Source organism: Cynocephalus volans, chromosome 9 (genome assembly GCF_027409185.1).
Source record: "Cynocephalus volans isolate mCynVol1 chromosome 9, mCynVol1.pri, whole genome shotgun sequence".
NCBI lineage: Eukaryota > Metazoa > Chordata > Mammalia > Dermoptera > Cynocephalidae > Cynocephalus > Cynocephalus volans.
Genome location: NC_084468.1, coordinates 103,918,388 through 103,940,580, shown reverse-complemented (window position 1 = coordinate 103,940,580; position 22,193 = coordinate 103,918,388). Strand labels below are relative to the sequence as shown.

Genomic DNA, 22,193 nt, shown 5'->3' with positions numbered 1-22,193 from the left:
CCATGATTTATTTTTCAGTAAATGTAAGTGTGAGTTTCAAGACTTTTAATGCCCTGGTGATTGAGAGTATGGGACCCATAATGTATAAGCCAAGAAGACCCGCATCCCTGGACATAGAACAGAGGGGATCAGTGAGAAGCCACCACATAAGAGGAATCATCTTAGAGCCTTCCTTCTACCATTTCCATCGATTCTAAGGCCTGTGTCTTCTCACATTTTAACACTTCTAAGGCAGTAATATGTCGTATTAAAGACTTCTTAGCATCATGTCAATTGGGAGCTTAGAATTGATGAGATTTAGAATCAATGAAATATACTATTTATCTTTTGTTTCATGATCCTAACTTCAGTCAGATTTTGTGGATATTTAGATAATATGAGGGTTTACAATGTATACAGCTGATGTGTCCGCTTGGTGATCAAGTACAAGGAAGTCAAATATTTTAAAGTTTTATATTCGAAAGTTTCGTAGACATCAAGTTCTCATTGAATACAAGGCTAAAAATAGAAACAGAATCCTATTTTTAAGAAGGAAGGAAAGAGGGTAGGAAAAGGAAACCCCATCTAAACTTTGAATTTGAAATTGTTGCTTAAATGTCTGAAAGTGACAGGCAAGTTTGCCTGAAGCACAAATTATTTTTCAAGTGATTCTTTGTCTGGAGTCTAGCTAGCATTGTTACAAGTGTGGTGATAAGGGCAGGAATTTGGGAGTCAAATGGAAGTTAGTTGGTAACTTGACTATTCTAGCAGTGCAATCTTGAAAAATTAAACTTTTTTGAGTTTCATTTCTCTCATAAATAAAATTAGGATAACACTCCTTAACTCACAGATGTTTAAAAATAAAATAAGCTAATTAGTCTTATCTTTATCATTGTTATGATTATTTGCTATACAATATTCAATTTCACTGTGGAAAATTTTATTTATTATTAGATTATTAGTAGTGATCATTGATTTTGGTTGTCTGCTATAAACAAGGAAGAAAAGAGAAGTATGAGAGCTTCAGATAATTTATATTTACCCAAAGTGTATACATTTGAGAAGAATGTTATCAAACTCACTTATATACATAAGTGGAAAAAGAGAGTTACTCATTTGTATTTTAAAGGAATGTTGTGTGGTATCTGTCATTAGATATTATTATTTTATTTGTTTTTATTATTCAAATGATAGGCACCCATCATAACAAACATTTTTATAGGCTTTGTTTTTTCGTAAAGTGCTTCACATTTGCAGGAATAATTTTCTCTTAATCCTCACACATAATCCTGTCCTTTTAGCCCATTAATTCCTGTTCATCTTTTAGATTTCAGTTCAAGGTCCCTTCCTCAGAAGAGCTTTTCAGGATACCTCTTACTCCACCCCCATATTCCTTTGTAGCTTTCCTCATACCATGTATTATAGTTTGCAATTTGTAATCTTATATCTGTGTATGTGATTAATGTCTTTCTTCTTCTAGGTTCCATAAGGGTAGGGACCACATCTGATTTTTCTCACTATTGTATTTCCAGGATCAGAAACAGTGCCTGTGACATTTTTGTGCTAAATAATATTTAAATGTAATCTTTTTATCATACAATATTATTTATATATGGAAGTATACTATAATTTTGAGGCCAAGTAATTTGATACTTTCACCATAGATGTCTGTGCTCAAACACTTATTTACCTTGCATACAAATGTTGTATTTGCTACTGAAAGAGTTACAAAGCAAATAAGGAAGGAATTAATGAATTCGAAGCCAAGCTAAGGCTTGGGAGTATTTAGGAATCATCTCTTTATCTAGGTGTCTGCCATTTACTTGAGTTTTCATGTTCTGTATCAATGAAACTATTTTATTTCCCACACATATGTTCTTATGAAAAATAGCCATTTGGGGACTCACTGCAAATTATCCTTGCTTTTAGTACTGCTGTCCGATAAAAATAGCTGTGGTGACTGTAATAACAGTTACTTAAGGAATTTCCTGGATAGTAAAATTCTTTATGAGTTTAGCTTAGATTTCACTTGCATTCCCCTCCCCTCCAATGTGTTCCTCTCAATATCATCTCACTTCGTGAAGGTATGTAGTGTGTGTGTGTATTTTCTTGGTGAGGGGGGGATGAATGAGCAGTACATGTAAAAAAAAAAAAGATTAAAATTTTAAAAATGTTATTCATTGGGAAAATAAGACCATCACTGACTATTTTTGAATGATATTTCTGCAAAATACTGGTAAAACAGAAGAACTATAGTTGTAAAATATAGGTATGTAGATATGGAACTCATCTACCACAAAGCCTGCTTTCCTCACTTCTGAACTGAACTACAGAGGTAAATTGAAGTATGTCATACTCCTTAAAATGAGAATGAGAATTACACTTTCTTTTGGTTTACTGCATCACATACACTCTTGTCCTCTCCTGAAAAGTTTTGAAAAATTCTTTATCTAAATACTTAAAACATATAATTTTTTTCTACATTTTTTTAATAGGAAAAGGATAGAAAATTTATGTTAACTCATTTATCCATTTTTATCATCTGTTTGATGAATTAAGAAGTCATCTTCCCTCTCATTCCAGTTCATTATTGGTATATAATAAATATGTAAGTATATTTATTTTTCTATATGCTTTTGAACTGGTCACACATTCTTTAAATTAAAATATTTTCTCAACCTTGTTTTCAACTCTCTCCTCCAAATGACTTTTTGCTCTTTGCCCAAATCAAATTAACTCACCAAGGATGATTTGCTGCATCACTGGAAGTGGCCCAGCCAGTGTACAGGGCTTTCCAATAGGGATGGTTAATTACCAAAGCTTATGTTGAGAACAGATTGGGCTACGTGACTTGTAGAGTCTTGTATTTTTTTCCCACTGTGAAAACAATTTGTAGAAAAAGTTTTAGATATACCTGGATAAGTGAATAGCTTCCATAGGTATCTACTCTGAAAAGGGAAATCGTAATTTGAGTTCTGTTAAGCTTCTTTACAGACTTAGTTTTATAAATGTATCATTACTCCTGGAATTTTAGCAGTGTTTCAGTTGTCATATAATCTGGACAGTAACACATTGTTATTTGATACAATAGCACATAAGCAGTGTCCATTTTTAATGAAGGACTATTAAATTGTTCATTCCATCTTATTTCAAAAAGGATTTAAGAATAGCCATTCATTCAATCCAATGAATATTAATTGTTCACCCAATATGTGCCACATACTGTTCTTGGCACTTGAGATACATCACTGAACAAAGCAGACAAAAATCTCTGCCCTCATGGAACTTAGATCCTAGTGGAAAAGAGAAAGACAATGAGCTTGATAAGAAGATTATCTAATGCTGTGGAGTAAGGAAAAGTAGAGCGGGGTAGGGGGATGACAACTGCCTGGGGAGAGGAGTGCAAGTTTCAGATTAAACAGGGTAGTCAAGGTAGGCTTGATTGAGAATGTGTTATTTAAATAAAGACGCTTGCATAGAGGAAAATATTTTGAAGGTTTTTTCATGGCCATGTAAAGAAGTGAGACAAGTGGAGGGAATACTTGGGCTAACTTGTAATTCTGCTAGGGAGATAAAGGGAGTTTGCCTCTAGGCTTACTATTTTTAGCACTTTCACCTTTAGAGTATTTCACAACTTTCCTTTGAGGAACAGAAAGCTACCAATTATTCTGTTATGGAAGAAACACACTTGGTTCAGAGGATTTTTAAGTCTAAAATATATTTTTATCATCTGTGGAACACTGTGCATTGTTATAGCAATTAAATATGTCTTCTGCAAGTAGGCAATAAAATATAATTCTCCCTTATGCGTAAATGATAAAACTATAATAGGTCAAGGATTATAAGACATGTAAGAAAATGTCAGACAACTATAGAATTTCTGAATATCATAGCTCCTTGAGAGGGAGTGTCTTACTCAAAAGTTTCTAACATCTGTTCCAGCAAGAGAAATAATGCTGATCTTTGGAAATATACCCACAACTTGAAAGACTATGTCAGCGTAACCTGATCCCCAAAGGCTATTTTTTCCTTAAGAATCATTACCTACCATTTATAGTTTAGCTGTAAACGAGGGCTGCCATTCAGGAAAACTGATATTAAGGTGCTCACGAGGAGCAGCCCTTTCATAGACCTCAGCGTATAGTCTGATGTGACCTCACCAATAAGCTTTCCTGGCATTAGAGGACCTGGGTAGAAAGGTCACAGCTGTGTTTGTTTTGAGACACTTTCAGCCATTCCAAGAGCGAAGTCTCCTAATGTAGTTATTTGTGCATATTTTGGGGTGAACTGAAGCATATTGGGGTTTATCATACCCAGATCTTCTGTGACAAAAGAACTGGCAGGTATCCTTAAATCCGAAGATGACTTCTCTATTTTCCTTCCTTCCTTGAGGTTTTTCCTTTGGACTTCAGTTTTTCCCTCCTTCACTCTCTTCCTCTCTCCCTCCCTTGTCATCCATTCAACAAATATTTATTGAGAATTTATAATTTATGCTCTGGACATCTGGTGAACATGAAGCTTACATGCTGTTGTTAAGGAGTGAAGTTTTTTAGTTAGAAATTTAATTCAAAAAAATTAGTTCACAGTATTCAAAAATCTTTTAAAAATAAATTCAATAGTTTTATGAATTGAGTAAAATATAGGAGATGATCAAACACAGAAATTCTAAAAATCCATCATGGTAATTGTAAAACATGATAGAATTTTCTAATTTATAAGCAGGTTTTGGAACTTATACCAAATGAACCATTTTACCAAGGTATTTTAGTGAATGGCGAAATCACATAGCTATCTTCTGTCAGAATCGTTACCACGTAGTAACGACATTATGAGGAAGGAGTGTGTGTGTGTATTTGTGTCTGCCTGTCCATCCATCCATCTTAAACCTAAGAGTCAGGATACTACTCTACCTGGCGTTGAAGGCTCTCTACAGAATCACTCCAGCCTTCCTTTGTATCTCCCTTCATCTCAGCTGGACTCCTAGCCACCAGCATACCCCAGGTTTTTCTTCTGTTATGCTGTTCTCACTAGTTGAAATTCCCGCCCCCACCCCCTCCACCGCGACAGTCAGTGGACATACGAGTATAACTCTTCAAAACTGCCCATCTTGTCCTTGAATGAATCCTTTATTGACCCCTCTGCCACAAGTGATCTTTCATTTGTCTTTTTGCTTTTGCACAAGCTCATACTGAACTTATGACAGTTTATTTGTGGGTGCCTGGTAGGTATTTTGTTTGTTCATTCAAAAACTGACCACTCTCTCAAGTATTGTGCTATAGGAGACACAACAGTAAACACACTGGACCTGAGAATCATGGATTTGAGAATTTAGTGGTGATTCTAAAAAGTAAAACAGTATGATGAGTGCTATCAGGCACAAGGTAATGTGGGAATATATAGCAATTAAATGTCTTCTGTAAGTGGCTTGTGATCAGACAACAGAATGTAATTCTCCCTTAGTGATAAAAAGGTTCTGAGGGGTAGGTTTAGACATGGTCCTGGATAAGACAAGGTCTCTGAGAAGTCAGGAGGAAGGAGGGATACCCTCCCCACTGTAACAGGAGAGAGAGAGAAAAGAAAATGTTGGGTTGATGCTGGTAAATTAGTGAGGGAAAGTCAAGGGAGTTCCTATCTGGGGTGTCCTATTTCCTTTGTGAACAGGAGGCAAATTTATCTGCTGAGAGAGGTAGAGGGAGAGCTTGGGTGGAGGGTCAGGTAGGGTTACAAAGGTATTAAATAGCTTCTGTAGAGAATGAGAGAGAAAAATGACGAGTCACTGCCAAGGAGCACTAAGGGCTTGAATCAAGTCATTGACCATGGAAAATGGTGCCTATCTCTGGAACTGTGTGCTTTTCTACGGAAGCAATCTGCAAGCAGTTTCTTGTATGTACAGCACACAGAGAAGGTAAATGGTTGGAATAAAGAAATGAGAATTCAGGGCCAAGCCCGCGGCGCACTCGGGAGAGTGCGGCGCTGGGAGCCCGGCGACGCTCCCGCCGCGGGTTCGGATCCTATATGGGAATGGCCGGTGCACTCACTGGCTGAGTGCCGGTCACGAAAAAGACAAAAAAAAAAAAAAAAAAAAAGAGAATTCATGCTACAGCTCTGCACCTTATTGCACAAGTCCCTTCCAATCACTGACCTTTTCTGAACAATGTGCATGGGCATCTCGCTCCCAGGGTTGTTAGCACCTTAACATCAAATTGAGATTTTTATATATGAAAACATTTTAAACTATGATACACAGATAATAATTATGATCTTATATATTATGAGAAATCTGAATCAGTAAAACTTTTTAGGATTTTTCAGTGTTGGATAGACAGACAAAAAGCTAGCTTCCAAATTAAAGAGATGTTCAAATCTAATATAAGCTTTAAGTATAGTTGTAACATAACAAATAGACTTTCTAGCAGGTTGTTCAAGAAAAAAATTGAAAATAATTTCTCAAGTGCCACTAGCACTCAAAATGGCAAGAGGATAATTTTCTGTGAATATAAAAATGCAAAGTTTTAGGTTTAAGAAGTACCAAATAAAAACATTCTTGAAAAATAATATGTTCTTAGAATTAATATAATGCCTTGTATCTTATTAGCAAGCTCTGTTTCTTTTTAGAAGATACATAACATGATTTTTTAAAAGCACTCAGAAAATAATATTCTTTCATTTCTCACTTGTTATTTTTAAAAGGTCAAAACCCCCCACAAAAACCAGTAGTGCTCTCTAAAAAAATGTAAGTCTGGTAAGTAGCCTATTGACTTGTACCTTTTCTGTCCATATAGGCTGACTGAATGTCATATATGGTAAAGCTAAAAATAGAAAACATACAAGCTGTTTCTCATTTCTCTTTCATATGGAAATGTCTTGTCTTGTACAGTTGATACAGAGACACTCTTTTGATTTTAGCTTCTGGGCATAATCCTCTGGGAATCTGACTCTGCTTGTCTTCCAGCATGCCTAATAGTCTGAATGTTTAACATTTTTAAAGAGTGCTTGTTCATCACAGGTTCTGGATTATCTCTTCACATACCATTTCCATGCTTCTACTTATATCCCCCAATTAATCCAAATTACCAACTGACCTCCCCTTGAGAGAGTTCGAAAAAATAAGCTGCACTTCGATCCCAAGAAGAAGTTGCAAGACAAAATTTTATTGACAATATGAAATCATTGCTGTTAGAGATATGTATTTATAGTGATTTACTGGGGCATGTAATCTGATATTGAATATAATCCTTTATCAAGCTGGAGGACTGTGTCACATTTTGGCAGTCTTTTTACTTTAAATCTTCTCATCTGATGTAGGTCCCGCTGTAGGCAAAAATTTCTCTCCCATTACCAGTACTGTGCTTAGCTGAGGTATTTCCTTCAGGCACTTAGTAAAGTGGGATATTAGGGATGTGGGGCCAACTGTATAGTCTCAGGACACTGATTACTTTCCTGGAGACTATGAATGAAAGAAAAGGAGAGAAAAAGGAGATGGGAAGCGTACACTGAAAATTAATTTTCAAAATTAGTAAATAAGTGTTAGAAGAGAGGAGAAAGTAGGTGATTAAAGAGTGTGTGTGTGTGCATATTAGAATTTACATGAACTCATTTCAAAAAATAAAGAAAGTGGGTAGATGGGCAAATATGACAAGAAATGCAAGAGAGGGGCAGTTCACTCAGCCGTGTCCTGATGGTTGATGTTTGCTTTACAGAATCATTTCTTCATCACAGTGACTGCTTACTGATGCTTTGTTATTCTGCACCTCAAGTTGGAATGTGGAGAGCAGGGCAGGCCCCTGGCTGCAGGAGCATTTGATTCCTAGTTCTTTGCTTCTCAGGCCATCTTTAGGTTGCCTTCTTTATTTTGTGGCTGCCTATCTGAACAATACCTCTATTTTCCTATATATAGTCACGGAAAAGTCAGAAGAGGATTAGAAACTTCTGAAATATTTTTTTCTTGTCTTTTAGTAAATTTGGCACATTCTGTAACTTCTATGCAATCTGTGCATAAAACAGCCTTGCATTTCATGTTTAATTTCATTTTCTTTCACCCAGAATGGTTTTAAAACCATTATCAAAGGTTTCTTTAAGGAAAATTTGGTTTTTTAAAAATTTTGTGATGGTAGTAGCTGTTATATACATTCAGTTAAATGTTATTAAAGTTACATGAAATGAATGTAGCATAATTATCTTGGGTATTTTATTACCTACTGGTAAATTGTATGCAACTGAGTTTTAATTCTTAGTTGCGCAGTGCCACCTACTGGATTGATTCTATAAAAACACCTTAATATTTTTGGCTTTCCAGGTTTAGTATTTAGCTGCTTTCTGTAATTCATCACTTTCCTAAAACATAAAAAAAATCTATAGCCAGGCTTGTACATTCAGATCTTTCTTAATAATATAGATGCCAAAACAAAAATACGTAGCTTACAAACCTTATAAAAATTCTTTATGATGGGTCTTTCTACGTTGTGCTTTATTTTCTTTGAACATCTGCTTTTGTTTTGGAAATACAATCTGTGAATAGTTTAACATTGCCTTTCTAAGTTAAAAAGAGCTTTTGTTAGTGGTGTTCTCCCAAGTATTTTTTCTACTCATACCCTGTTCTTTTAATTGCATGTGTGTGTGTTTACTATCATTCTACCCCACTACATAGTAAGTCCCACAAAGACACAACAGTATACCCAGTACCTACTGTACAAATGTTAAAGTTATCTGAGAGAACGGCAGAAATGCTTGGAAAACTGATAATATACTATAATAAGAAAACTTTAAAAAATTTATTGGGAGTATTAAGAAGTTATTGATTAATACATCTTGATGTCTACTTCTTTTACATGGAAAAATAACCAAAAGTAGTTTTGTTTTGTTTTTTAATTATTGATGTCATTTTAACACTAAGCCTAATTTTTCAGTGAATGGTATTCTTGCTTGTGATAATTGACCATGGTATTATATATGCACAAAAAGAAGTACATTTTATTCAATTAAAGCATTTGAATTAAAATTGGTACCCATGTGGTATTTGGCACAACTCTGTTAATCCAAAAATACAAGGAAAAGATTAAAGTTATTCTCCTTCCTCTTCTTTCCTCAGCTTCCCTCTTATTTTCATGTTGTATAGACTCATGACACACAAGGCCAAAACCAAAAATAGTTAGGTGAGGTTTTTAATTTTACCTTTCAAAATTAATTTATTTTAATTGACATATTGTAATTGTACATATTTATGGGGTACGACTTAATGTTTTGGTACATATATATGTTGTATAATACAACAGAGTAGTTAGTATATCCATTACCCCATACATTTATCATTTCTTTGTGGCAAGAACATTCAAAAGCTTTACTTCTAGCTGTTATGCAATATAAAAAAATTACTGTTAACCATAATCACCCTACATGCAATAGAACATCAGAACTTATTCCTCCTATCTAATGGTAATTTTGTACCCATTGGTCAACCTCTCCCTGTTTTCCTTTTCCTTCTCCTCTCCCCAGTCTCTGGTAACCTCTGTTCTATTCTCTGCCCAGAAGAGGTTTTTAAACCGTCCTTTCACTTTTCCATTTAAGAGGACAACAGAAAAGAAAGAGCAGGAAGGGATATACTAAGGGCCAAAGATAAAAGCACATTTATAAACAATGCATAAAAACCTGAAAATATTTCTGAAGTAAATATGATATAATGCCCTTGATTAAAAAAAAAAAAAAAAAAAAGGAATTTTGGGGAAAGTAATTTAATTAAAAAAAAAAAACTATTTACATCAAGATTGAACCCAGAAGAAAAGTGAGATTCGCTGTTTATGAGCTCATGCACACTACTGTGGGCAAATAAACAGACATCTGGAAAGGGCAAATTAAAAATCTCTGATGGCTTTAAGCATGGTCTGAGAGAGATGAAACACAACAGTGTAATTTAGAAACCCTTGCCCTGTTGCCTGAAAATAAAATGTAAACAGTTAAAAAGCTTTTAACATTCTTTACTGTCACCTTGATTGTCTAAAGACCTTACTTACCTATCCATCATATAGCTTCCAAAAAGTAAAAATAGAAAAAATTAAGTGTATTTAAAAGCCTAGAAACAGTCATGACTTGACTCAAGTTTATTGCTCGACATTCATTTTCAGTTCTGCGAGTTTGAATCTGCCAGGACTGGAATGCTTAGGTGTTAGTCGCCGACAATTTCACAGTAATCTTAGGCTGGGCCTACCTTTCGGCAAATCACATCAGTAAAAATAGATTAAATTTCTTTCCATTACCTCTGTCTTGTCTAGCAAATAATTGCATTATATTTTGTTTCTAAAGTCTCTCAGGGAATTTATTATAGCCTTTGAACTCTTTGAAAATAAACGGATGAGAAAAGTAAAATTAGCTGGAATGAATGCAAATTGCAGAATTTCTCTCTGTTTTAAGTCCTAAAAGCATCTCCTGATCTTGAAGGTTGAAACTGTAGAATAGAACAGTAACTAGAGGAAAGGCATGGTTGGTAATTGGACTTTTGATCCAGGAGAAGCTACCCGATTGGTGTCTTACTCACCTAATTCTCCATTTGTTGTCCTAAAAATCTTTTTTTTTTACCTGCCTCGTTTTTCTTCCCTCTTGTCCCCTAATTTCTTCTTATTACCAGCTAAAGAGAACAAACATTTGTTACTTTATGCCTTTCAAACAAAAGGTTTGTATAAAAGGGCATTATTTACATCAATATATGAATTTGTGTGTTTGAATATATATTTAAACCAAATGCCAAGTGTGTTTTAAAAATCTGCCTCTCAACTTTAAGCCACTAGATCATATCAAAATCTCCTGAAAGGTAGATTCTCTGTCTTTTAGGTCATTTTTACAATAACATTTCACAGTAACTAACAAGTTAGCCTTCAGGAACTCAAGCCCATCTCACATTTACCCAGTTATAACTCTCCTGAGCTAAGTGGTTTTAAGAGAAGAAAGGTTATTCTGTATAGAAATGATAGCAACAGTTACCTTTCTCCAACCATTTTGTGCCAGGCACAGCGCTCTACACTGCACACATATCACTCATTTAATCCTTGTCACAACCCTACCAGTGGCACCAGAGCTATGGCCATGCTGTGGATCAGAAGAGACTATAAACGAGAAAACCCAGTTCACTTTCTGACTTCTTGAGGTGAAGGGGGGAAAGAGGGCAGTGTAGAGGCAGTGGAGAATGATTCTGAGTGTGTGTTTTTTTTATTTTTATTTTTTTACCCTTTTTCTGACTCTTTTGCATATTGTTCTAAACCTGTTTTTTCTGCTCAGAGACCTCACGATTCATTTCTGAAGCCTCAGCAGCAGATCAGTTTTCACATTGAACATCTGGGCAGGAACAAACAGATCTCAGGTTTCTAAGGCTGGAGCAGAAAATGGCCTGATGACCCCACCCCGCCTACATCCTGTGCTTCCATTAGAAAGCAGTCTGCTTCATTTACATCTTTTCTTTAAAGAAAAATTTAATTGACATGCCAAATCCTGTAATTCTCAAGTTTTTCTAAAAATATCGTCTTTAAGGAGATTAGTAAAAACAAGCAGGATATTCATTTTTTTATTCTGAAAGCCAGAAGAGGTGAGAAACAAGGCCCACTTCTGCTGCTGAACTTTTTCACTTTCAGACTGTAAAGGATATGTAAAGGTTTCTATGTATGTTTATGAGGAAGAAGGAATTGAATTGTCTATTTTTTTCAGTTCTGTGAAAGCATGACCAGCCACATTGAGAGTACTCTGTGAAACATTTTCTCATCTGATAAGTAACAGAAAAGGCAGAGTCAGTCTCCTTGCCTAAATTAGCAAACATTATTGCATATTTCTTTGGGTGGTTGCATTTTTGAAGAAATATTTTGTTACTTTGAGGGAACTCTCTAGACAGCATACTGCTACGCAAAACTAGAGCTTTTAAAATCGGACCCAATTTACTTTTTTATTTATATTCTATGAACAAACTTTGCAAAATGTATGATACAAGGTGTCCGGGGTGTTTTTAACATAAGCATAATTAAGTACTGTAGCCATTGTTATAACTTTTTCTCTTTCCACACACAATAGGTGAATATACATACACATGTAGATGTAAATATCCATATATCCATATATGCTTATGAATGAGATAAATTTAAATTTTCTTTTGGATATTGTGAACATCTTATTGCCTTGAGTTCATGTTTATCAAGAGAGACATCTTTACTGTCCTGGCAAATGCTAAGAGTTAAGAGTTCCTTAATGAGTGCCATTAGAAGACTTTTCAAATTATAATACCTAGAAATCCTGTACCTATGTATTCATTTAATTTTACTTGCTTCTCATAGACTCCCCTTTACTTGGTAAATCACGGAGAGAATGGACCAGTCAGATGCAACAGGTGCAAGGCCTACATGTGCCCGTTTATGCAGTTCATTGAAGGAGGAAGGAGGTATCAGTGTGGATTTTGTAACTGTGTGAATGATGGTAAGTGGTGCCATTAAATGCTCTTTGCAAAATCTCTTTATAAAATAAAATATACTTCTTAGCTTAAGAAAAGTGTAGTTTTTTTTTTTTTTTTTTTTTTTTTTTTAAATTTACTATAGCAGTACCTTCTTCCTTATAATATCCCTAGAAGGAAACCAATGATAGTATGCCCTTTTTGGGAGATCCAAGCCTCTCTTAGCCCATGTGCCTGCATGAGCCCTACATGGAAGTTGTGGTGTTGTTTTGTAAAATCCTGTAAAAGAAAAGTCAAAAGTAGGGGAAAAATTTGTTTCTCAGTCCCCTTCCACAAAGCCTCCGTTGGAGGCAAAATGAGATTTTTACCTCCTATGTTTACAGACGATGAACCTGAGAGACCTTTCCTCTTTTGTCATCCTTCACAGTTATTCTTGGATAGGAGCTGTTTGATATTTAGGAAAAGCTCAGGTATAACTAAGGACTTTAACACTTATATATATATTTTCTCTTTGATATAAATGTTGGATTGTTTAAGGGGGAAGAAAGATTATTCTGAAGGGCTTTCTCATATTCATTATATTTTCATTTTTATTCCAGTATAAATTCACTGATGTTGAAAAAAACTGCAAATTTGCCAAAAGTGTTCGGATATTTATTACATTTATAACATGTCACCATATTTTTAATTATTTGGTGTTAACTAAAGCACAGACTCAGGCTGAGAACATGCCCACATTCATTTACATATAAAGATTTTTTTCTGTATCATGTGGTGATTATTAGAGTATGAGTTTTCTATGCGTTCTCCTCTGTTCCTTATCTTGCTAGACATATTTCCCTCAGGTAAATACATCTGAAGAATGTAGAGCACTCTGTCTGCCCATGAGCTGTGTTTCCCAAGGGTACTAGCTACTCCCTAATGAGGACTGAGCTCAGGCATGTTTTCTCCCCATGTCATCACATTCATGGCCTCGTGGCTCCGTGACTGTTCTCTGGTGGCAGAGCACTGCTTGTCTCCTTCCTTCCCTGATTGCTTACCACGCACATCTCATGGCTTTGCCCAACTTAGAGTGCCAGGGACTGGCATTGGGAGTCTTTCTCATGAAGACCTTTGGTCATTTCTTAAAAAATGCTTTGCAGTGGAGTTGAATCATTGGTTTCTAGCCTCTTTTCAAAGAATGATATGGGCTCTTGGGATGTCTCTCTCCTTTTGCCAACTGTGGCATCTACTCAGTGCGAATTGGATATCCCAGGGAAACCAGATTTTGTTATTTCTTAACTCTTACTTCTCTTTCTAGGAAAGATCTTATTCCATCTTTCATCCTGGCTATCACTCAGTCTTGGGACCTGAAATTTCAGAAACTCTGTGACAATTCACTTCTCTGTGCTTTAGTTTGGAGGTAAAAAGTCATGAGAAGGCAGAGGCCTCTCTTGAAGCATTTGGATAAATTCCTTCACCAAGACCACCATCTCCTCAGTGTCCTGATCCAAACCCTCATCTTTCTTAGGAAGGTGATCATAAATTATTCAGCACATAGAGTATCAAGGCTCTTCAATTTGCTGTTAATCCCTGGCCTCACACCTGGAGCGTCAGCTCAGGGTCTAAAAAATGGCCCAGCCACTTCCTAGTAGAGAAAAGTCACTCAGAATTCTTGTATCTCCACACATCAGATTTTGTTCTCTTGGGTATCTACTCCTAGGAGGCTGCCATGTTTATTTTCCAGTAGGGTCAAATATTTGTCCCTACAATGAAGCCAGACTCCCTTAGAATTCCCTTAGATTGACACCTGAATTCTTCATTTAGGTTTAATGAAGACAGAGGTTTGTCTGTGTTAAAGAGAATCCAGCAGGCTTGGTGATGTGGTTCTGCTCTTATTTCTCCACAAAGTGTCCAGAGATTCCCCAGTGGAAGCATGTGAGGTCAGAAGGCATTTAGGAAGACAGGGAGCTCATGATGGTGCATAATTTATGGTGTGACCTGAATTTTGGCTTATAAAAGATGACAGCTATTATTAAATGCTAACAAATATAAAATTAATTTTAAAGGGAAAAAATTTACCTATATCATGTTGATATGTGAATGTGAATGAATTATAGGTTACACTGTGTTGGAATTACTACACCATACATCTTAAGACAGCCAACACAGCATAGTCCATATCACCTCAAGGAAATAAAATAGCAGTTTATGGCTCTCAAAGTTTACTTACTTCAGCTGCGAATGTCAGTTTTCACTTCTGTTATCTCTTCCAGACACTGAATTTTCCAAATTCAGAGATCCATATGTACATATGAATCTTATAAAACTTATTTTAAAAGAAATGGCCATGATGTGGTAATAATAAAGAAAAAATCAAGCCTCGGTGATTACTTTTGAAGTCCAACTTAAGAAAACAGTCCTGTTGTAATCCTCATGTCAGTTTCACACTTAAAGACAACAAATACTGAGTTGTTGGTTTAAAAACAAAAGGCATTACTCCTGTGGTTTTTACAAATGGAAATATTGTTCTTTACAAATGCTTAAAACCAGAGCATTGCTAGTTTTTCTAACTGCTTCTGTTGGCACTGGTTTAATAGTCAGCCTTATTAATCTCAAGGCAACAGGAGTTCATTTTCACAGAGATGCCAGGCCATATTTGTCCAAGTGTTCAGTATGTGACTCATAAGTGTTCCCTGTGCTGTTGGAAGATGTCCAGGTCTTTGCCAGCACTAACCTTCTTAGACATTTGAATCAAATTAGAGTTCCTCAGCTGAGATCTAGTGGTGTAGTCTTTCCCTAATACAGTAATCTTCTCCACTCTTAAGCCCCAGCATTAAATGATTACCATGCGAACTCCCCATAGCTAAAGACATCTCTTAATTAAACCATAATAAATACTGTAGTTAATAGATAGTCCAAATTAACTATGTTTAATTCTGTTAGGTATATTGAAAATTCAAATAGTTAGAAAAATCTGAATTCTTTTAAAGAGAGGTTATTAAATAGGGACAATTACATGTATGTCATGACAACTTAAAAACAAGTAATTTTATCCCCTTTTTCTTTAGGATGGTCTAAATAATAAATATTCTTTGTCATCAGTAACTTGTAGAACGGTCAAGAGGGTTTTTTTAGAAAACCTCATACTTTCCAAGACGTGTGTTTAAAATAGTGGATATTTAGAATATACTACATTCCAGCTTTAAAATACTATTTTTCTTATACTAACTCCTTTCTTCCCATAATAAATTTTGAGAACTTATTAAATTGTCTGTGTTTATGAAAACAAAAGATTTCCTTTCCTGTTTTGTTTTCATTAGTTCCACCATTTTATTTCCAACATCTGGACCACATGGGAAGAAGACTGGACCACTATGAGAAGCCAGAGTTATCACTAGGATCTTATGAATATGTTGCTACTTTGGATTACTGCAGAGTAAGTGTTCCCAGGACTTCAAGTGTTTATACATTGGTGTCAAGTTTAAGTGAATAACTTACATATGTAAAGAACTAACTCTTGATTCACAAACAAAGCATTTTGATGGTGCCATGAAGACGCAGAAATGCCTAAGATACAGATTCAGCCTTCTAAGTCATTAACATCATTCAGTTGCCAAACCAATCACTGGAGTGATCACTTTTAAAAACTGAAATGTAGTGCTAGAAATAGGAAATAATAATTTTTATGTCCTTGCCAGATAGAATATACTGGGTTCTTAATGCAACAGTTTCATGATGCCTTACTTGTTTTATCAGTAATCTCAGAAAAACTTTCCTTCCAAGGCAAAAACTAAACCAGTATGGTCAGTAGAACTATTGGCATATTTCTGTGCCTCTCTTCTTGACTCCAGTTGCTATCACAATGGTTCAGGCTCTCAGAATCTCCCTTAGACCTTGTCAGCAGCCTGGGCTTCTAGCCTCTGTTTCCTTGCTCTGAAATGTAACTCTGAGACTCCCCTCAAGACCTTTTAACAAATCTCTAATGGTTGCTTCTTTTCTAAAAAATTAAGTTCAACAATTTTATTTTTCCTTATTATGCCTTTGACTGTTGGACCCCAAACTGTCACCTCTGCTATATCTTCAGTTGTACAAAACTCTCACCATATACTCTGAACTCAGCAGTCCCTTTGACAACTCCATCTTTTATGTAAGACGTTCTTTTGACCAGAATATCTTTCCGTTCTCCTGTCACATCTATTCATATTCCAACCGCAAACTCCTACTTACTCTGTAATGCCTGGTGAAATTTTATTGTGCATGTGCAACTGTCTTTGTCTTCATTGTGGTAGTAATTTACAACAACTGCTGTTTTTCATAGAATTTGGTCTATTTCTGTTTTAGCAGATATTTTCATGGAATTTAAATCTTGAGGGCCGGCCCGTGGCTCACTCGGTAGAGTGCGGTGCTGATAAATCTTATTGTGTGTCTGCCCTCTTCATTGACTCTGAAATTCTTGGGGGCCCCAATCTTGTTCTAGTCATCTTGATGACATTTAACCACTGTGGCTGGCACAGGGTTGACCAATGTATGTGGAATGAATGAATGAATGAATGAATGAATTTGCAGGTGTGTTATTATTCCCAGGACTGGCCATTTCCCTTCTGCAATGTCACAGTGATAGTAACATCACCATGGGTATCTTGCAGGGCTTTAAAATTCTCCAGTGACTTGAAAATCACATATTCTTGGGTATCAGTTCAGATTTCAGCTAATATCTGAAGCACCATGTGTAGACTTGAAAAAACAGGGTCACTCTGACTTTATATCTTTACCTCCGCCTCAAAAATGAATATCCACTAATGCCCAATTCCCAGAAAACAGCCTTTGACTCACCGATTTCTTTCAGGTATATGTGCTAGGAGATCAGTCCATGTATTGAGATAACAAACAACATTTTTCCTAACCAGAAGTTTTTTCAGTTGGCTGAATCTTTAAATTTTTTTTCAATTAACAAAAGTCATTGCATTTATTTTAGTGTTTTATATGATTGTTTTGCACTACATTACATAGAACTGCTATTAAAGAAAAGTTAATGCTTTATTAGTTTAAAATGTTGTAACGTATTTGGGGAAATATAAGAACATTTTTGGTCCAAGTGCTTTATTTCAGGCAAGAAGCATGTCCTCAAGTGCAATTACTTTTGGATGGTTTATTTGTTCCTTCCTGCTGTTGGACTGAAGAAGAATCATTAGGCAAAACATAAACATTTGATGTTCTAATTAAATGCAATAAATTGTAACTAGTGATGGGAAATTTATTCACTGATCTTTGCAACCACAGTATAAATCTAACCATGCTCTAAGTTTCCACTTCTCTGCCAAAAAGACTGTGTTATCTTGATTTTATGCTTTTTTAGTAGAAACTTAGGCAGAGAGTCAAATCTGTTTCTGGGAACAAAAGTCTTAGTATCTTCAAACCCTGTTATCTGGAAATACTCCAGAAGTCTAATTGATGGGAAATCTCACCCAGCAGGCGAGGAATCAAGTAAAAATTGTACATTTTGAAGGATTTTTTGTAAGCTTAATCTTTTATTAGTCCAACTATGGTTCATAATAAATAGGCTGTAAATACCTTTAAGTTTAATTATAATTTGAAATGTAAATAAAGTATAATAATGAGTTGGCTTCAGGATTTGGACAGTGAAATAGAGCTTATTTAATTTGTACATGTATTAACACCATGCACATGAAAGGAGAATTATGAAATCTCATTTTAGTTTATCTTAAGGTAAATTTTTGATAATAAAATTAACATTTCTTGAATATTGATTACGTGTCAGCCTGTATGCTAAATGCTTTCTATGTACTGTGTCATTTAGTTCTCCCAGTGAACATGCCATGAATACCACCATCATATAAGGCAACTGAGGCTTAGAGAGCTTACGTACTGGCCTCAGGCCATACATCTAGAAATTGATGGAAACAGACTGAAAACCATGTGTGTGTGGCTACAGAACCCCTGTTCTCTACCATTACACTGTGGATATGTAGACAAGTGTTGACAAAATTACCATGAAGTTCCTCTGGGAAAAAAGACCTCAACTCTGTCACATAATTGAGAGTTTATCATTTATAAGTTTATGGAATAAAGCTGCATATAAGCTGTACCTAAACTGTAAAATCTTTTTCCAAATCAGCATCTCTTTTCTGAATAAAATGTCATTTAACTTAATTTTAATTTACTTTGACATTTATTGGATGCCTAACATCAATGCATGTGTCTATATGCTGTGATACCAAAATTAGCAAGATGATAAACCTGCTCTGAAGGTACTTACCATGTACAGGCCTCATAAGAAATGTGCATAATTATGATAAATGATGTAAGAGTAGAATTATCAGAGTGCCATAAGAAAAAAGGATCAGGAAGGCTTCAGATAGGAAGTCACACGTGAGCTGGCTAAACCATGAGCAGAGAATCCACATACAGGAATGGAAAGGAGAAACTGAACAGTGAGCAGGGACAGTTTCTCAAAGGTGTGTTAACAGCTTACTCTGATTTCTTCAGAGGCTAGGCAGGCATTGTAGATGAGTGATGTGAACCTAGTGTGGGGACTAGGATAATTGGAGAGTATATTCCCCCTTCCCCCAGAACATGTTCAGATTCAAATATTTTTAAAAACATTATGCCAAACAAAACACTTTTCTGGCCAAATTCTTGGCGCACGCCCACTGGGCTGTGACTTCTTGACAGGAGATGTTTTGAAAATGGCAACCTCTTAAATTGTTGGGAGAATATATTTTGGGAATAATGGGAAGTAAAGCTGGGAAATTGTTTTAAAATACAGTCTATCTTTTTATTTTCCATTGGGTCTAGCATCACATCTTTGATCTCTTACATTTTTATACGTGTTTTTTATATGAGTATTATGGTGCGTCTTGAATGCCAGGCCATTGAGGAACTTATGTTAATTCAGTAGGCCATGAGTTAAAAGTAAATTAAAAGGAAGGAGGGAGTTGTTTTCATCCGTCCATCCATGGGTTCATTCACTCAGTCTATCAATAGTTAATGAACACTCTTTTGGGTGCCGTGCTCTGTGCCAGACTCTGAGGATTCAGTAAAATTCCTTTTCTCAGAGAAGATAGCATTGTAATCTGTTTTGTTCCTTGGACAGTTTTTTCTAACAGAAGTCTCTATAATGAGAGGAGAGAAATTGGAGGAAAGGGTGCATTAGAAAATAATGTAGTAGTCCAAGTAAGAGAAAATGAGGGCAGCATGGCAATTCCCCCCAAAATTGAAAATAGAATTACCATTTAACTTCTGGGTATATACCCCAAACAATTGAAAGTGGAGTTTCAAGAGGATATTTGTACACCCATGTTCATAATAGCATTATTCATGATAACCAAAAGGTGGAATCAACCAAGGGTCCATTGATGGATGAATGGATAAACAAAATGTAGTATATACATACAGTGGAATATTTTTTGGCCTTAACACAGAAGGAAATTCTGACACATGCTACAGCATGAATGAATGTTGAGGATATTATGCTAAGTAATGTAAGCCAGCCACAAGAGAGATAAATGTTTTATGATTCTATTTATATCGGGTACCTAGAATGTGAAATTAATGGAGACAGAAAGCAGAAGGTGGTTGCCAGGTGCTTGAGACGGGGAATAGAAAGTTGTTTAATGGACAGAGTTTCAGTTTTGCAAGATAAAAAGAGTTCTGGAAGACTTCCGGTCAAGATGGCAGAATAGACGGTCACCAGCATTACTCTCTCCCACAAATCAACCAATTTACAATTATAAAAAAGCAACAACAGTCAAGCTGGGACCCTAGAGCTCAGGGGGAGAGGAAGAGAGACCTATGGAGTACATGAAGGTGGGAGAAGCCACAATGAGAGAAAGGAAAAACTGCTCTGACCATTTTGAGCCCTGGCCACTTCCAGACTGGAGCTGCTAAGAGCATGGAGCATAGAGAAGGAGCTGGCAAAAGCTGCAGCTGTGCCCTTCAGATGAAGTTGCTTGGAGGTGTCAGAGGAGAAGGCCTTGGTGGCCCCCAGGCCAGCAAGACCACTAATAGGGTTCCCGTGGACCCACATAGGAGTAAGGAACCACAACAACTGAAAAAAAGGAGCCACTCAGAGGCCGGTGAGTCATCGCAAGGAACCAGTTCATGGCCTGCCCCATGGGAAGTGTTTGGAACATGGGCAGTTGAGGAGATGGGCCCATCAGGGGAACACTGGGGCACAGCAAGGACAGCTGATCTGCCCCCCAGTCAGTGCAGAACCACTCAGAGGAGACTGGTCAGGAATATAGAATTGCATGGGGTGCAGTTTGATGAAACGACTCAGGCCCAGACCAGAGTTTCTACACAACCCAGGTGCACTGGATTTTACTAGATCCAGAAGTACCTATAAAGTCAGCCATTAAAACCTGAGCTGAACAAAAAGCCTTCCGTAAGGAATTAGCAGCAAAGCAGCAATTTAGCTAAACCACACAGCTCAAGTGCTGGGCCCCACAGGAATTTCTCCCATTTTAGAAGTAAGCAAAGGACAATAAATTAGTTCAAGTGCAGAGTTTAAATGATGGGAACAGCAAATAATCCAACACAGAACTGAAAGAAAAAACAAAGTACCCGTAACCAGAGACAAAGTTTGATATTAACTAGTAAAGGTCTCATTTCACCAAAGAACACCTTTAACACCTAGAAGGACCTGAAGTCCCCTGAGCTACCAAAAAAAGGGGGGAGGGCTGGGGGCCTCAGCCATGCCCTCTGACACCTTCAATGAGTCCCAAGGGTGGGGGACAAGGGCCTCGGCCACACCCCCTCGACACACGCAACCACTCCAGTGGCAACCACTGAGCTGCTGCAGGAAGCATCCCAGGCTCTCTCTAGGCAGGGCCTTGGGCCTTGGCCACGCCTTCTCCCCATGCACAGCCAGTCCAGTGATGACAACTGAGCTGCCGCAGGGAATGTTCTGGGCTCTCCCTTGATCGGACATGGGGTACCTTGGGCCTTGGCCACACCCCTCTGACACATGCAACCACCCAGCAGTAACCACCAAGCCACTCAGGAAGTGCCCTGGGCTCTCCTGGGCCAGGGAGGTGGGGGGCCCAAGAGCCTCAGCCATACCACCCCGACACATGCAGTCAGCCCAGGGATGACCACCCAGCCGCAGCAAGAAGGGCCTTGGGTTTCCGAACTGGGGTGGTAAGGGGTGAGGGCTTTTGCCGCACCCCCCTGACATCTGCACCCAGCCTGGCAATGACCAAGCCACTGCTCGAAGTCCCCCACTCTCCCCTGTGGGAATGAGGAGGGTGCGACAGCCTCAATCGTTCCCCTCCTCCTTCGTCCTTCTTCCATCCCATTTCCTTCCCCTTTCCCCTCTCCCCCTCCCTCCCAACTGCTCTGCAGCAACATCCTAGAATGTAAAAAAAATAATATTAATAAAATTACATTTTCTTTAAAAATAAAATAGAAAAATAAAATAAAGAAATCCTAACTCAGTTGCATTGTAGTGAGAGAACAAAACGTGCAATATCAAACTTAGAACAAAACGTTGAGACTTATTCTATGGCCTAGTTTGTAGCCAATTACCATGGTCAATATACCATATGTGTTTGAAAAACATGTGTCGTATGTAATCGTGGGTGCAATGTTCTTGTTAAAATGTGTTACTGGGTTGTTCAGATCTTTCATATTGTACCAGAATTTTGTCTACTTAATCTATTAATTACTGAGAGAAGAATGATAAAATCAAAAAAGAAAAGAGTTCTGGAGATGGATGATGGTGGTGGTTGCAGAGCAGTGTGGATGTGCTTAATGCCACTGAACTACACACTTAAAATGGTTAGGATGGTCATTT

General features: G+C 36.9%; 1 protein-coding gene across 4 annotated transcripts in view; it reads left to right on the top strand.

The window, feature by feature from the left end:
* SEC24D (SEC24 homolog D, COPII coat complex component) overlaps positions 1 to 22,193 on the top strand; it is a 103,087-nt gene that overhangs the window by 38,593 nt on the left and 42,301 nt on the right. For all 4 annotated transcript variants that reach the window (XM_063108006.1, XM_063108007.1, XM_063108004.1 and 1 more), the window contains exons 9-10: positions 12,285 to 12,423; positions 15,700 to 15,815. In XM_063108006.1, the coding sequence (XP_062964076.1) occupies positions 12,285 to 12,423; positions 15,700 to 15,815 (255 nt within the window). The remainder of the gene's footprint in view (positions 1 to 12,284; positions 12,424 to 15,699; positions 15,816 to 22,193) is intronic.